Raw genomic sequence first — 15,580 nt, 5'->3', positions numbered from 1 at the left:
CAAATAAATAATTTTATTTTAACCATGACTGAAAACCTATTTGCCTCATATTAATTATGCATCCAAGAAGGCTTGGATGTATGGTAAAAAAAAATTGTTGCATTCACACTGTTGTGTATGATAAGATTTAACAGCAAAGTCAGATATTTAATACCATAAATAATGTAAGCTATCATAGGTTAAACAACATTTTTATTTAAGAGTAATCTTTTTTGGACAAGGATTTGCTAGAAAAATGTTTATAAACATCGTCTAATTGACATTCAGTAAGCGCATTTCGTAGTTTGGCGATTTCGTTACTGTAGTTGTCGTTGAGTAGAGACAGTGCACGCCAGTCCACATACCACTGTACTATGGTCTCTGTAAAATAATTTAATTATAGGAATTATTAAATCAGATCGTTCAACTGCCATTTTTTCGTACAGGTACTTCACAGTTTAAACTCTCACCAACTAATTCCATAAATTGAGTCTCGTTTATAGTATCTCTGGAATCCCAAACTCGAGCATAGTCTTGGCATAATAATGGTCCTTCTTCATTCATTGAGCTATCTAAGTCCAGCATCCTGAAATTCGTTAAATAGAATTTAAGTTTGTGGTGACTAACGAATTGGATAGTACTAACGAATACTAGGAACATATTTCTACTGGGGTAGTACTGGGCTGAGCGGATTTTAATGAGCCGCGATTCGACATAAGCCATGATTAGATATCTCGTGATTCTTGTCAGTCATGAATTCGAAGTGCTCTATACATACCCGAGAGCTTTTTTCAAAATAATATCTTTGTTTTTCTGGTACTCCAATTTAAATTTACTCTCCAAGTTTCTAAACGAGTTAACGCAACAATCGTCTGGGATATCTGTAATGAATATTTAAGTATGTTAAACAATTAACACTCAAATAGTAAACACCTACCTACTACACGACTAATAACATCACATTTTAGTCACTTACCGCAAGACAATTCTACTCGGATACTCTTCTCCACAGAACAGTTTGATACTATGTTTCGAATTGTTGCAATAGTGGACACATTATCAGATTTGAAAATGGCTAAACCTCGTCTGAAAAAAAGAGCACCCCAGTAAATTGTTACCACTTTTATCTAAGTACATCGTTCATTTCTTTAGCTTCCGAAGTTTAAAAAAAAGCAGTTTACAGTACCTACCCCATCTTTTAGTATTCACTTACTTAAGACAAGTATAAATTCATGGATAGCAATTCCTACTGAAAACAGTTACTTATGATAGATCATTTTGACATGATTATCTGAGATAGCTATTTGCTATCTATCTGTAATCTTTGACAGAATATTGAAACCGGTCTTTTTAAACTGACTTCATTGAAAATGAGCGTAATTTTCTGTCACGATGGCCTTTGTTGCTCGCCGCTAACAAATCATTGCCTCTGTTCGGACCGTACACGACGTATCTAGATACCTACTAGTATTGCGAAGTAGTTTAGGTTGAATTTACATATTCCAATACTTATAGGTACTTAGGTAGGTAGAATTTGGCAACTTACTGATATTCACAAATGAGAACCGTTTGGAGTAGAGTGTGTGATCTGGCGAAGGACACGTTTGTTGAAGGACGTGGCAGTTCACCTGGAATAGCTTCGGTTAACCATGAAGTTATTTCAGCTACAGAAAAACTTCCCGAAACTTGCAGTTGACACATGGTTCTGAAATATCATAGCGACTTTTTATTATCTATCTTCTAAGGATGGGTACCTAACTAGTGTTTATTTACGAAGGTATTTAGGCATACAAATAGGTACCTTTCTTGCGTATCAAATTTCAAGTCTGGGTCTGCGTGTTGCGAATAATATGGTAAAGCAGGTAACTTGAGCGTTATTAAACGAGCCACCCTCGGTGCACCCGCCGGTAACACATAGATAAGCACACGTCTGCCCTCCATTCTTAACTCCGCTAAGTACCTCATCTTGACCCATACTCTACGGGTGCCAGCTTGACATCGTACTGAAGCGAGTAGATCCGAAACTGATTCCTGTTTAACACGAATAATAATATGGAGAGTTATATCTACTTACGGATAGTATAAATATATTGCTAACACTGAATTGTTGCTAAATACCTAGTTAGCATGTACCTACTCATAGGGAGCTATCTTTTTAAGCCATGGAGAATACCCACTGACAAAGCTAAATACTTAGTTTTCGGTTTAAGAGGAATGCGATCGAGATCTTACCTCAGTCAGTGAGTAGGTACGCAACTTTATCTTACCTTAGACGAACAAATACTTAAAACTGCAGCAGTATCTGTTTGCATTTCTAACTTTCTGTTACAATAAATAAAAAGCATGTCTAGGGGCACTGCGGAAGTAATTCTCACTTCTTGCCAGCCTTCGCTCGTTGATCCCAAAAGCTGAAAAATGTCGGTACGTTAAACATGAATATGTCATTAAAACATACGGATAATAGGTAAGTAAACCATACTATAGGTTTGCATACTTACTTCGTATTGAATATCCAATAATGGTGGTATGGATAAACCAGCTTGCAGGGAACGCGTACTTCTTTGGTATTTTTCCCGTTCGTTAGCTGTTTGTTTTTCTAAACGTGCTACATCAGTTCTGTAAATAATTTGCGTGTTTAATAGTCCGACCGCCGACGTAATAATTTACTATGGTATAAGAATAAGGTTTACCCACTCAAGTTTTGCCCTCCGTGCTGCTAATATATCGTGCGGAATTTTAGCTCCAGACACCAAATGACTTGATCTTAACGCAAATATTCTTCCCGAGAATGTCGCCACAAGCAACTCCGAATCTTCTGTGCCTACACATCCACCAGCTACCGACGTAACGGGCTCTCCGCAAAACTATAAATAGATTATTTTAAATCAGTTTTCGCGAATTAAGTAGTACATACTTAGGGAGGTACCTACCTACTTCTATCCTATTATTGAGTTACAATACTCACATAAGTATATTTGAGTCGCGGTTTTTCGCTGAGATTGTCCATATCCATAAGATACAACTGAATGGACCCATCATGTCGGCCAACAGCAAGGTGGACGCTACCATTATTATTATACCAGCCCAAACACACTACGGACCCTAAACCTCTTCCTTCTACCAAACATTTGCTTGAAAGTTTCAACCTGTTATAGCAAAAAGAAGTTAAATATGCGTAGTGGAAATAAAATAAAATTTTGAACTACCTACTTAAGTACATCTTGACGACTTACTCTTCGTATCCGATAAGGCCTATAGACCCATCGCTCGCACCGTAGAATGCCTGAATATCCGTTACGTGTGTAGTCAGTGGTACGATTAGACGAGACGGTCCAGACGGTATAGCTGTACGCGAGATGAGTTTCCCATTTTCCAAAATAATAGCCCCTTTATTCGCAATCAGCACTAAAAGGCGTATTCTGTTGCTCTGCGCATACAACAATAAGAAATGTATTAAGCGTTAGTGTAGTTTAGTTTAAGAGGCATAATGAAAGAATTCTAACATTAGGTACCGCAAATGCTGCTATGTCGAGCACTCTGTCTTCGCAAATGTATGAGTGGTATTCACGCAAATCTCTATAGTAAGTCACCGTGCGTCCACTACAGAGGATTAAGTCATTTCCGAGAATGCACCTGAAAATGTTTATAGCTCGTGTTAATAGGACATTATAGTACCTACCTACCTACCTACTTACTTAAGTTAACTTTACACTTTATACAAATAAGGCCATGTAGCTAGTAGTAGTGAGCTACTCTAAAATCTAGGAAGGTGGCTAGCTAGCTCACTGCTCTACATTAGAATGCTTATCATAGGTTTTAATAACTACATTACATTGAAGTGATGGTCTCAGATAGCGAAGTCTCAATGCTGAGAAAAACTTTTCCTTTTCTTGTATACCCTTTTACTTCATTGCCTGATGCCGTAAAGATTTTGTCTGCTTGTGTTCCTGCAATAATCGAAGACACTATTAAAAAATAAATAAGTGTCAGTATTTTAAGTGATTACATATTTAACCATACCGACTCCTGACGCAAGTTGTACAGAAGTAATTGACTTTCCTGGTAATGTCTTAAACTGGACCACGGGCTCTTCCTCTTTAATACTAACACACTGCAAAACTCCATTTTTATCACCGATCGCAATCTAGAAAATATTAATTACGAAAGTTTTGCTTCTTGTAGGGGAACCTGTTGTACCTTGGCACTATGTGTACCTAGGCCACTGGGCTCGTTTACATATATTCGTGCGATACTAAATTCTACTGTTTACGGTATTCGATACGTCACTACAGACTATTTAATGTAAAGTTAGTTGCATTCCGCCATTAAGCCGGTGTTTGGTGTTATCGACGCTGAAACTTTTTTGTGGGAAAAAGTAAGTATTTCTAATATATTTTGAAGTCTAATAGTTTTAAAAGTTTTCTAATAGTCACTTAACTGTTATATGCTATCGGTTCTTTGATTTTACAAGTCTCAACACAATAAAAAACTTACGAGATACTTAAGCTCTAAACTATATAAAATCACCGTTTTAGTGAAGTTGGAGTAGTGTTGTACCTCGGCCACTGTCGATCAGCTGTACCTTGGCCAGTGGCCAAGGTACAACCTGGATGTTATACTTTGGCCAGGAGAATGTTTCATTAAATTATTTCACATTTACGTTATAATATTCCTAATTAAATATCTTTATTATTTCAGAAATCGATGCAAAAATCACTTAAAAACTGGAAATGGCCTGAAAAAGAGGAGATTAAAACCCCGCAAAAAGTTAACAAGAACAGAGAAATTTATTATGTTCCAGAGATACAGAAGTACTGGGATTTCTACTAAATGCTTAAGGCTGAATAATATATCTACATTATTGATAGTGTTTTTATAATAGCTAGTCCAAATGACTGATTAAAATTTAAGAGAGAAATAATAATTTATATATAGGTAAAGATAATCTATACTAATCTATACTAATTTGTTGTGTGTTTGTTTGTTTGTTTGAACGCGCTTATCTCAGGAACTACTGGTCCGATTTGAAAAATTCTTTCAGTTTTAGATAGCCCATTTATCGAGAAAGGCTATAGGCTATATATTATCACGCTATGACCAATAGGAGCAGAGTAACAGTAAAAAATGTTACAAAAAGGGGGAAAATTATGACCCATTCTTTCTTATGTGACGCAAGGGAAGTTGCGCGGGTCAGCTAGTTGTTTCAATATTTTGTTTTCCTTTGCTTTGCTATATAGGTATATTGATTTGCTATATTATATTATGTGATATCGACGGTATCGTCGCTGCCCCTGCCAAGTTCCACATGTGTCTTTTGTGAGATTTTAGAAAACTTTTTTTTTTATTTGGGACACCATATTCATTTTTTTTAACATCAAAATACACATATGGAGTTTGGCAGGCGCAGCGATGTGATGTAACGAAACGGTGGCCAAAGTTAGTTATTTTTGTTTAAATATTTTGTTTGAAAAGCATAAAAAAAGCTATGAATATTAGTTTAAATTTTGATCATTTCTAAATTTTGATCAATTGAGAATTTTTAAAATGTTTTGTTAAATACTGTATACTGTAATAATACTGTGTACTGTAATGAATCAAATAAAATGATTTTAGATAACAAAACTTGATAATTTGCTTAAATTACCCCCAAATTTCAATGTGGCCTAGGTACAACGTACTACTGGCCTAGGTACATAGGGTATGTTGTACCTTGGCCACATTTCCCATTTTTTTTTAAATTTAAAAATATTATGTAAGTATTAAATATACATTTCTGATATTTTTTTGGTGAGTACCCAAATAATTGACATTTCAAAATATGCAAATATGATTCGTGTGCTGCACGTCAAATCACAATAAAAAATATATTTCTAAAAAACCGGCCTAGGTACAACAGGTTCCCTTACTAATTTGTCCTCTTCATGAGACTCAAATAAAAATAAAATTATAAGCAAAAAGATTATAACATTGTTTGGTGTCCTTATCATGCTACCTACATAAAAATTGCTTTACAGACTTCTCCTATAAGTGTGATCAATGAACACCACGATGCCTATAAATTGCTTAACTTTTATATTGATTAGAATTTCCTGCAAAAGTGCAAATCTTCAGTATGTTTTCGTATTTACCTTTTCGCCCTTCGGTCCGGTGGATGGCAAAATTTTCAATGTATCGGGATAAGTAATCCCACTTATCAAATAGTCTATACGCGATAAATCGTAATCCATGATTCGAATTTATTCTAATAATAAGTACCTATGTTCATTTCTGGATCTACACGTTAACATGAGTCTTACATTATAATCGATAAAACCTAGGTAACCAAACCCTCAACATAACAACAAAGTTTAGGTAAGTAAAGTAAGTAGGTATTTATCATCCAATCATGATAATTATAACTTGTACTTTAAGGAATCTAACGAAGACAGATATGACAATTTTGTTTGAATCCTTCTGATTGGTTCTATTCTTAGAATAAGTTCTATAACGCCATCTTCCATGGTATGAATTAAATACCTAACTTACCTCTTACACACACTAGCGTTGTAAAATTTCTGCCTATCCCAATAGCAACAAGGCATGGTTATATTTATACATCAAGGAACACGAAATGATTATATTGGTCGCCTAGTAAATTAGACTAAAAATAACAATTAAATAGATAATGTATGAGATGTGTGCCCTTAGTCTTAAGTCGAGTTAGGACACACAAGATAAATAAATAATAAATAAAATTATTTCCATTTACAAGCTCCTCCAGTTTAAATTATCATTACTTAAAATAAATCATGAGAGGCCAATATAGCCCGGTTAAATGAAGATGATGTCTTGTCAAAAAAACCTTGTTTTAAAAATTGGCTCTGCACAAAAAAAAAATCTAATAACCTCAAAACTGAAGTGACTGAGTGTCAGTGTCAAAAATAAAAACGTCTTGGATTCGTGAGATTCAAGAAAAATTCAAGCGAATATTTTGTAAATATCTTAGACTTTATTATAAGTAATCAGTAAACTTTAAAATGGATATCGATAAAGAAAATGTTGTCCAAGCTGTTGTTATAATGGATACATTCAACAGTCATTTCAATCCCATTAGTAATAATAAACCTATGGTAAGTTAGATATTTTGTTTTAAAATAAACTTGTTTTGATAAATGAGTCAAGAATTTAAATAAATTGTTTTTTTTTAAGGGTTTGTTGCCGGTAGCCGGAGTGCCTTTAATTGATTATACCCTGGAATCGTTAGCACAAGGAGGAGTTGGAGAAACAATTTTGTTTTGTTGTCAGGATGGACAAAAAATTAAAGACTATATTCGGTAAGCATATTGCACATTCGAAATTGACGCTAATGAATGACTTATGAGCGGTTACCAACATGATTCAATTAACTAATTTATGAAATTGCATAATAATATGCCCTTGTTGCAGGAATGGTATTGCAGCCAAGTCAATATGGAGTATTACAATGGATGTTCAAGTTATGATGTCTGATACCTGTCAGACGATGGGAGATGTGATGAGGGAAATAGATGCTGCTGGTCTGATCAGAGGTTACTTTGTGCTATTAGGAGTTAATACTGTCAGTAATATACACTTTGCCTCATTGTTAGAACAGCATAAGTAAGTATACTTTAATAGAAAATAAGTTTCCTACATGTTCTCATCCTTATGTTATTTCCTAAAGGTTTATCATATTACTATCTGAAACTGTTTAAAACTTTAGTCATATGTAAGAATTATCTTATTTCATCATATGATTAAACTATTTATTTATTTATATATTTTATATTATCTCTTATTTTTTTCTTCAGACAGATATGCAAGAAAGACAAAGGAGCAGCAATGACCCTTGTGTACAAGAAGGTGGCCTGGGAGCATCCACTTATAAGTTCAGATAAACCTATATTCTTGGCAGCTGATGGAAGGTCTCAAAAAGTTTTGATTCATCAGAAGTATAAGCCTAAGTCTGCTGAAAAAACAATTAGTCTTCCATTGGTATGTTACATTTTTCAGTGACCTTTATAAAAATATTTAAAAGTAGATACAATATTTTTTTGGCTATAGTATCTACCTAGGTAAATAAAAATAATATCTATAATATACCTAACATTATTATATTACAATTGTTAATGTAAACTTTGTAATTATATTTTTCAGGAGATAGTATTAAGTCATTCCGAAGTGAAGTTGCATCACAACTTGGTAGATGCTAACATAGCACTTTGTTCCCCGTCAGTGCCTCCTCTATTCTCTGACAACTTTGATTTCCAAACCAGAGATGACTTCATTCATGGCATTCTTATCAATGAGGAGATTCTTGCCAGTTCCCTGTATTATACTCTATTGAAAGGGAACCAATATGCTGCATCTGTGACTAACTGGAAAACATATCAAACAGTTTGGTAAGTATCTTCTACTCTTTATAATTAAGAATAATCATGCAAAATTACCTTGAACACTAGAAGGATAGGGCTTCAAACCATACCTTTAAAGGAATGGAAAAGGAATCTCCTATACCACATGTTTTAAATATTAATAGTTTTTTTATATGGATTTAAGCAAACAATAACAAATCAGGAAAAGTAATAAACCATGAAAAAACGTAGTTTGTAAAGCATTTTAGAATTAAATTGATTTAGAATTAATGTTATTCTAGCCGAGATGTGTTACATAAATGGACACTCCCCTTATCCATTGAGACTGGATCATTTTATCAAAACAACTACCTATTTATGGGTAATCATAACTTCAGAGACAAGTCAAGTACTCTGAGCAGGTGAGTGAAATATTTATATTATTTTTAAACTCATATCTGTCCCACTGCTGGGCCTCTTTTGAACAAGGAGGGGTTAGGCTGCATGCCCTGAAAAATGAGTTAAAGAATTTGTTATAAATCATTTGTCAGAATTCTTGACAACATACCTCATAATTCTGTATTGAATTTCAGATCCTGTACATTAATAGAAGATGTATTAATTGGTGCAGAAACACATATAAATGACAACACAAGTATCTCAAAGTCAGTGATTGGAAAGAATTGCATCATTGGCAACAATGTGACTATCAGGGGAAGTCATATCATGAGTAATGTAGTGATAAAGGACAACTGTAAGATTGTAAACAGTTTTATTGATAACAACTGCACTGTAGAAGAGAATTGTTCCATTGATTCTGGTACTATTATAGCATCTAATGTTAAAGTAGAAGCTGGTAGTCAATTGAAAGGAAATATATTGGAGAGCACAGATGTTGAAAAAGGTAATTATAATTGTTATAATTATTCTATTCTAATACTGTTTTTTCCAGAAGGGTAGGCAGAGACTAAACAAAACCACTTGATACTTCCCTTGCTTCATTCATATCCACACAACTTAACATTCAGGACTGCTTGTTATGAGTACTATGCATCTGACCTTTTTCAGGACATCACTGATATTAGTGTATGTCTTTCTAGGTCTTCCCATCCTTTTGTTTCCTTTAACACAATATAACTTACTTATTTATAACATTTTTGTTACAGATAAAGTATTGATGAAATCAACATCAGAAAGCACTGAATGGGAGAACGAGTCTTCTGGCAGTGGTGGAGATGAGTTTATTGGCTTTGAGAAGAATTGGAGTGATAGTGAATCATGTTACTCATCTGACAGCAGTGCTGACTCTTCACTACCTGATTCACCTGTCCCAGATGACACTAATAGTAAGTTCATCTATGAATCTTCCTTGCAAACTAAAAAATAATGAGCATTATTAGCTCTGTATAAAAATATGGATAAATAAATTATTGATTTACCTAAAAAAATAGTTGTAGCTGTTTTATAACTGAATTATTTATATTGATTGAGTCAGTTATTAGAAAATTATTATACACGGTTATACATGAAAGCATCATTAAAACATTTAAACTTAATTTTTATTTTTAACTGCACGTTTGGCGCAGTGGTTAAAGTGGTCACCTTGCCGCAATAACCAAAGCGCCGCGTGTGGTGGGTTCGAATCCCACCCGGGACAAATCTTTGTGTGACGAGCACGAGTATTTGTTCTGAGCCTGGATGTTAATGTATCTATATAAGTATATATTTAGAAGTATATAAGTATGTTTATCAGTTACTAGCTGACCCGCGCAACTTCGCTTGCGTCACGTAAGAGAGAATGGGTCATAATTTCCCCCGTTTTTGTAACATTTTTCGTTACTACTCCGCTCCTAACGCCCGTAGCGTGATGTTATATAGCCTATAGCCTTCCTCGATAAATGGGCTATTTAACAGTGAAAGAATTTTTCAAATCGGACCAGTAGTTCCTGAGATTAGCGCGTTCAAACAAACAAACAAACAAACAAACAAACAAACAAACAAACTCTTCAGCTTTATAATATTAGTATAGATTTGGTTACCATAGTACAAGCTCTGCTTAGTTTGGAATCAAATGACCGTGTGTGAGTTGTCCAATAATATTTATTATTTATTTTATTAATTGTGGTCATATCATATGTAATTTTATATGTCTAATCTATGCATTTTTTATTTCAGTATTCCTTCAAGAAGTAATAGACAGTTTGGCAAGAGGTTATGAAGAGAAACTGAAATGTGACTATTTGATACTGGAAATTAATTCATCAAGATATGCCTACAATATTCAGCTACATGAAGTTAACTTTTTTGTAGTGAGGGCACTTCTAAGTATACCAGTTCTTGCTGAAACTAAGAATGTTCTAAGTACTGTTAAGGACATTTTGAAGTTCTTTAGACCTGTTTTAGCCAATTATATCAAAACAAAGTCTTCCATAATGGACTGTTTGAGGGCTGTTGAAGTGAGTATTGAATATACTAATTATTAAATCTGTTATTGGAGTAGTCGAATTGAGCAACATTTGGATTTTGAATTTGGGACAGTGTCTATTGCTGTTTAACTTTTATTTAATAACATTTCCCAAATCTTGATCTAACCTGTAAGTAGCTTTCACATTGTCATTTGTGGTCAAGAGTGACCATAAGCGGTTTCTTAAATATTTTTGTGAACATTAATTTCTTTAACCTCTTATTTATATTACTAAAACCTATCAAGATTGCACATACTAAATTAACTTAACCCACTACTGTCCCACTGCAGGGTAGGGTCTCCTCCTTGAATGATGATTATCTATAATTTTAAATACTTTTTCAGGATAGCTGTATCAAATGTGAATGGCTTGATGGCAGATCTGGGCAAATAGTTCACTTGCTATATGAAGCTGATGTCATAGATGAAGACTCTTTGTTTGAGTGGCAGAAAGATCTAGAAGAAAATGAGAGTCCCATTGCCAAGCAGACTTCTCTTGTGAAGTTCTTTGAGTGGCTTGAGGAAGCCAGTGAAGAGAGTGATGATTCTGACTAAAACAATCTATGGAAATAAAAGATTTTATTATTTAACTTATAAAGAATAGTTTTATTTTTTGGCATTGAGTCTTTGTATCATTTATCGAATAGTAGCATATTGTTGGAACTGCACAGTAGAAAAGTTTCTGAATTTGTTGATGTCAAATGATGTAGGCTCACATGGGGAATGTATTTTGATTTGGCGCATATGTGTGTCTCTCCCGTTCTGATGATTGCTCAATACTGCAATCTGTATCATATAGGTTCTAATAGGTCTGTCGTGGATATCTTTGATTGGTATCATTTCCCAACCTAAAACAGAAAACATCACATCATGTATACACATTCAATTGCAATTCTCTATGTTAAGGCAGCTGAAGTGAATTTCACTTAGCCCAAATCATATGTTGTAATAGTTAGTGACAAGGAGAGACTTACCACTAGGTTCAATCAATTCAATGACTTCTATTTCTTGCAAATCATTGAAATGAGTTCCAGCTCTAATTGATATTCTGCTTGGAGTGTAGCTTTCATCGAGTTTGTAATCACAGGGGCCGAAACAAGTTCCGAGGTCGAAAATACTGATTTTACTGACCAAAAATTCAAAAATACTGACCAAATACAGACCATTTCTAAACCGTTTTTCAGGTGAATGGTGTGAAATAACAAAAATACAAATACAGTCGAATTGAGAAGTCAAAATCCTTTTTTTAAGACTGTTAAAAAGCTTATTTTCGGTTATTGGTCTCCACCATCCCTGTAGTCAACCAGCATCGCCTTTTTAGTGTGTTAAAAAGCTTCGTTAATAACGAACTTTCAATCAGGTCTTACGAATTTTCAATCAGGTCTTACGAGTTTTCAGTCAGGTCTTACGAGTTTTCAATCAGGTCTTACGAGTTTTCAATCAGGTCTTACGAATTTTCAATCAGGTCTTACGAGTTTTCAATCAGGTCTTACGAGTTTTCAATCAGGTCTTACGAGTTTTCAATCAGGTCTTACGAGTTTTCAATCAGGTCTTACGAGTTTTCAATCAGGTCTTACGAGTTTTCAATCAGGTCTTACGAGTTTTCAATCAGGTCTTACGAAGTTTCGCAAAAGTGCGCAATGGCGCTAAAGCATTTTCACTTCAAAAATATTGATTTCAAAAAAATAGCAAATTTTAATTTGCTGTTCTATTGAAGTCATGTGATGCTTCAATACATGTATATGTTACTGTAAAAGCCCGAACTGTGGTAAATCCTAAGATTTTCCAGTATAACCTAAGATTTGCCAACTCTCAATGGTGAAAGTCCGAACAATTCTTTTATTTCGAACTTTTACCTCTATTCACTTGATGATGTCGAGATGTCGCCGGAGCACCGCTTCGCGGGGTGCTTTCCTGCATTGCATTGCATTCCTGCTGAGTGGTTTGAAAAAAAAATAACGACAAATAGCTTTGCTTCGCTCGCTCCCACCTTAGCCTTCTAACCTAACTTACCCATGTCGCTTTGCCCAAAACTCCTTCTTTATAACTATGTTACGGTATATAATTATACCGTTACATAGTTATGAAGAAGAAGTTTTGTATATACTGTATATGTTACAGTTTTTAAACTCCGGCTTGTTCGAACTTTTACCATTGAGAGTTGGTAAATCTTAGGTTTTACCTTAAAATCTTAGGATTTACCACTGTTCGGGCTTTTACAGTAACATATGTATTACGCAGATCATCAACATAATATCGAGCATCCAAAGCAGCCCTCTGATATGATTACTGGGCAAATCGAGAATGTAAGATTGGCCAACAGCAAAGGAAAACAAAAAAAAAACGTGTGTCAGTTTGGAAAAATACTGACAATACTGACCGATTTTCTAAAATACTGACTTTTACTGACCAGGTCCAAAAATACTGACTTTTACTGACTTTACTGACCTGTTTCGGCCCCTGTAATCAGTATAAATATAGATATGAGAAACCATCGTCTTTCTTTGGAATTGAATGTTTACTAAATGCGGCAGTTGCCCATCGGACTGCCAGTAAGTATCCATGCAATCATCTCTCAATTGATCAATACCGAAACCTGTACAAACAGTTTAAGAGTTTTTTTTTTTTTTTTTTTATAGAAACAGTTTATTTATTTATAAGAGGTTTTAGAAACTGTACAGAACTTATATAACTAAATATTTACATTAAATTATTGAAATTAAAACTATATATACACATTGGCGAAAAAAAAACAAATATAAGAGATTGAATTTAACACAATTACATCTACAATTGGAGTATATCTTTATATTTGTTTTTCACCTGGTTTACAAGAAGACAAACTCCAAATGGCATGATTTCCAACTTCACGGACTATTCCTGATCTTTCACTTACTAATGGATCTTTTTCAGAAGCCATAACTGTATAGGTAGCTTTAATTAGAACCTGGAAATGAAAATAATATCAAATGTTTTCGTCAACAATAATATCCCTTCGACCGTTTTCTTTTCTTTGATGAACTGTCAACTTGTCAGATTTGTCTACATTTTGACATACTTGACACTAGTGACAGCTATATTTTTTTTACTGGCAAGCGATTGGATTATTATTTTATTTTAGGTTTTATTTTAAAATTAAGTTACAAAATAATTATGCATGAAAATGTTTTATGTCGTAAATTCATAGACACATAAAATTACGCCTTTTTCCCATGGCTAGGCGAGAGATCGCCACTTGGTACGATTCTTACAAACTTCCTTTGCGTCATCCACATCCATACATTTTATTGTTTTGCAATTATTGATTTACTGCCTCCAAAATAAATAGAAAATATTTTTGTACAACTTACACAATGACATGGTAAATATGGTAATCTAATTTCAAACTTAGCAGAGTGACCGTAGCACACTCTCGAACCAGATAATAGATAAACATGCATTACTACCAGGCTCAGAACAGATATCCACTCACGTTCATCACATAAATATTTTTGTCCTGGGTGGGATTCGAACCCACTCTATATATATAGCTTTACGGTTATTGCGGGGAGACGACCATATTAACCAAATGTGCAGTAAGCATTTCTCTGATGAATTTAGATATAAATAAAGTCATGAAAAACAATAAACTTGAAATTCATTGCGATAAATATGTTAAGATAATATAAATAAATTTAAAATAAATTTAACCCATTATTGTCCCACTGCTGGGCAAGGGTCTCCTCTCATGAGGGAGGGGTTAGATAATATACCACACAGAATTAATTAGGACTATTTTAGACTACGTACATTTCAGTTAAACTGGTCGATGGCCCCCGGAGCCGAATAATGGTCAACATAGTCAAAGAGGAAAGTCCTAGTTGGGATTTGAAATGTAATGCACCATTATTTTTAAACTGATCTAAAAATCGTTCATTATGATGCAAAGATTAGAGATTAGATTGTTCCGTTCGTGGTTCCGTAGCATGTGGTAAGTAAATAATAGTATAAATACACAATAATAAGGACACAGTAGGTACCTATGTGATTGATTTCGCCACATTGCAACAGCACGCATATTAAAATTATATTAGCTAATATGAATCTGAATAAATATAATTAATTAAATTATGTACTTAAACCTATAACACCAACTTACATTGAAGTGCACATAAGTAAGTCACTTACCCAGATAGCTTATTACACTATTCAGGGAAAAAAATATTCTGATCCGAATGCCGCAGCGAACAGAAACAATATCGTTCTTTTATGTTTGTAGGTATGTATGCGTTTTTCTTAATATTTACATGAAGATGCGATCAAATTGACAAAGCGATAACATTATAATTAGTGGTTACCGTGTGGCGAGTGTGTCGTCCAGGCTCGTCTAATTTGACTATGGCATGTGGTGCGATGGGTAGTGAAACACCGCGGGAACTGTCCCTTTGGAGGATCCCAGACGAATACCAAATGTTAATATAGTTCCGGCTATGCACACGGACACAACAGTACTTCGTTATCAAAATAAGGTATCCATCTAGTTGCATTTATGAATTGATAATAGTTATGAATAAGTACTGGCTGACTCGGCAAATGTTTTATTGCGAAAACATAGAAAAGGGGATGATTTCATATAAATCGGTCAAGCCGTTCCGGAGGAGTGTGACCACTAACATTCGAATTTTATTTTAAATAATGAGATAGATATATGAAACTAAACGCCGAATCATACAGTTTGACTAATGAGATGATGACGACGAAATTTTAAATAAATCTTTTGTGATCATCTTGACCTTATCATGATAAG

General features: G+C 34.3%; 3 protein-coding genes across 7 annotated transcripts; 1 reads left to right on the top strand and 2 right to left on the bottom strand.

Annotated features, from left to right (window-relative positions):
* Window positions 1-10: 10 nt before the first annotated feature.
* Window positions 11-6,278, bottom strand: LOC142974462 (BBSome complex member BBS7-like). Of its 5 annotated transcripts, none has more exons than XM_076116793.1 (15): window positions 6,108-6,278; window positions 4,000-4,123; window positions 3,812-3,944; window positions 3,483-3,612; window positions 3,213-3,406; window positions 2,945-3,125; window positions 2,674-2,843; window positions 2,478-2,595; window positions 2,247-2,387; window positions 1,781-2,010; window positions 1,526-1,684; window positions 956-1,065; window positions 758-860; window positions 450-565; window positions 11-360 (listed from the first exon to the last, which is right to left on the bottom strand). In XM_076116793.1, the coding sequence occupies exons 1-15, from the start codon at window positions 6,204-6,206 to the stop codon at window positions 197-199; spliced, it is 2,172 nt and encodes a 723-aa protein (XP_075972908.1). In that variant the 5' UTR covers window positions 6,207-6,278; the 3' UTR covers window positions 11-196. The 5 variants fall into 5 exon arrangements, with proteins under 5 accessions (XP_075972908.1, XP_075972909.1, XP_075972910.1 ...); XM_076116794.1 differs by having other exon boundaries at window positions 3,492-3,612; XM_076116795.1 differs by having other exon boundaries at window positions 3,812-3,926.
* Window positions 6,279-6,886: 608 nt separating this feature from the next.
* Window positions 6,887-11,395, top strand: LOC142974459 (translation initiation factor eIF2B subunit epsilon-like). Its single transcript, XM_076116789.1, has 10 exons — window positions 6,887-7,088; window positions 7,168-7,292; window positions 7,405-7,596; window positions 7,788-7,971; window positions 8,134-8,378; window positions 8,633-8,752; window positions 8,924-9,234; window positions 9,497-9,676; window positions 10,506-10,786; window positions 11,140-11,395. The coding sequence occupies exons 1-10, from the start codon at window positions 6,996-6,998 to the stop codon at window positions 11,347-11,349; spliced, it is 1,941 nt and encodes a 646-aa protein (XP_075972904.1). The 5' UTR covers window positions 6,887-6,995; the 3' UTR covers window positions 11,350-11,395.
* Window positions 11,359-14,322, bottom strand: APC10 (anaphase-promoting complex subunit 10). Its single transcript, XM_076116792.1, has 4 exons — window positions 13,618-14,322; window positions 13,264-13,390; window positions 11,769-11,878; window positions 11,359-11,642 (listed from the first exon to the last, which is right to left on the bottom strand). Exons 1-4 carry the CDS (start codon window positions 13,712-13,714, stop codon window positions 11,431-11,433), a joined length of 546 nt encoding a protein of 181 aa, XP_075972907.1. The 5' UTR covers window positions 13,715-14,322; the 3' UTR covers window positions 11,359-11,430.
* Window positions 14,323-15,580: the final 1,258 nt, after the last annotated feature.

The sequence above is a fragment of the Anticarsia gemmatalis genome, chromosome 7 (genome assembly GCF_050436995.1).
Source record: "Anticarsia gemmatalis isolate Benzon Research Colony breed Stoneville strain chromosome 7, ilAntGemm2 primary, whole genome shotgun sequence".
NCBI classification, from domain to species: Eukaryota; Metazoa; Arthropoda; class Insecta; order Lepidoptera; family Erebidae; genus Anticarsia; species Anticarsia gemmatalis.
This window is presented reverse-complemented; position numbering and strand designations above follow the sequence as displayed.

What these genes read in the sequence shown, in the direction of transcription:
- LOC142974462 (XM_076116793.1), bottom strand. Translation starts at nt 6,206, where the DNA reads ATGGATTACGATTTATCGCGTATAGACTATTTGATAAGTGGGATTACT. An exon ending in GGCCTTATCGGATACGAAGA is followed by an intron (nt 3,126 to 3,212) that starts GTAAGTCGTCAA and finishes TTGCTATAACAG; the next exon opens with GTTGAAACTTTCAAGCAAAT. An exon ending in GTTCTCATTTGTGAATATCA is followed by an intron (nt 1,066 to 1,525) that starts GTAAGTTGCCAA and finishes TCTTTTTTTCAG; the next exon opens with ACGAGGTTTAGCCATTTTCA.
- LOC142974459 (XM_076116789.1), top strand. Translation starts at nt 6,996, where the DNA reads ATGGATATCGATAAAGAAAATGTTGTCCAAGCTGTTGTTATAATGGAT. An exon ending in AAGTCAAGTACTCTGAGCAG is followed by an intron (nt 8,753 to 8,923) that starts GTGAGTGAAATA and finishes ATTGAATTTCAG; the next exon opens with ATCCTGTACATTAATAGAAG. An exon ending in TGTCCCAGATGACACTAATA is followed by an intron (nt 9,677 to 10,505) that starts GTAAGTTCATCT and finishes TTTTTATTTCAG; the next exon opens with TATTCCTTCAAGAAGTAATA.
- APC10 (XM_076116792.1), bottom strand. Translation starts at nt 13,714, where the DNA reads ATGGCTTCTGAAAAAGATCCATTAGTAAGTGAAAGATCAGGAATAGTC. An exon ending in TTTGTCTTCTTGTAAACCAG is followed by an intron (nt 13,391 to 13,617) that starts GTGAAAAACAAA and finishes CTGTTTGTACAG; the next exon opens with GTTTCGGTATTGATCAATTG. An exon ending in TGAATTGATTGAACCTAGTG is followed by an intron (nt 11,643 to 11,768) that starts GTAAGTCTCTCC and finishes TTTCTGTTTTAG; the next exon opens with GTTGGGAAATGATACCAATC.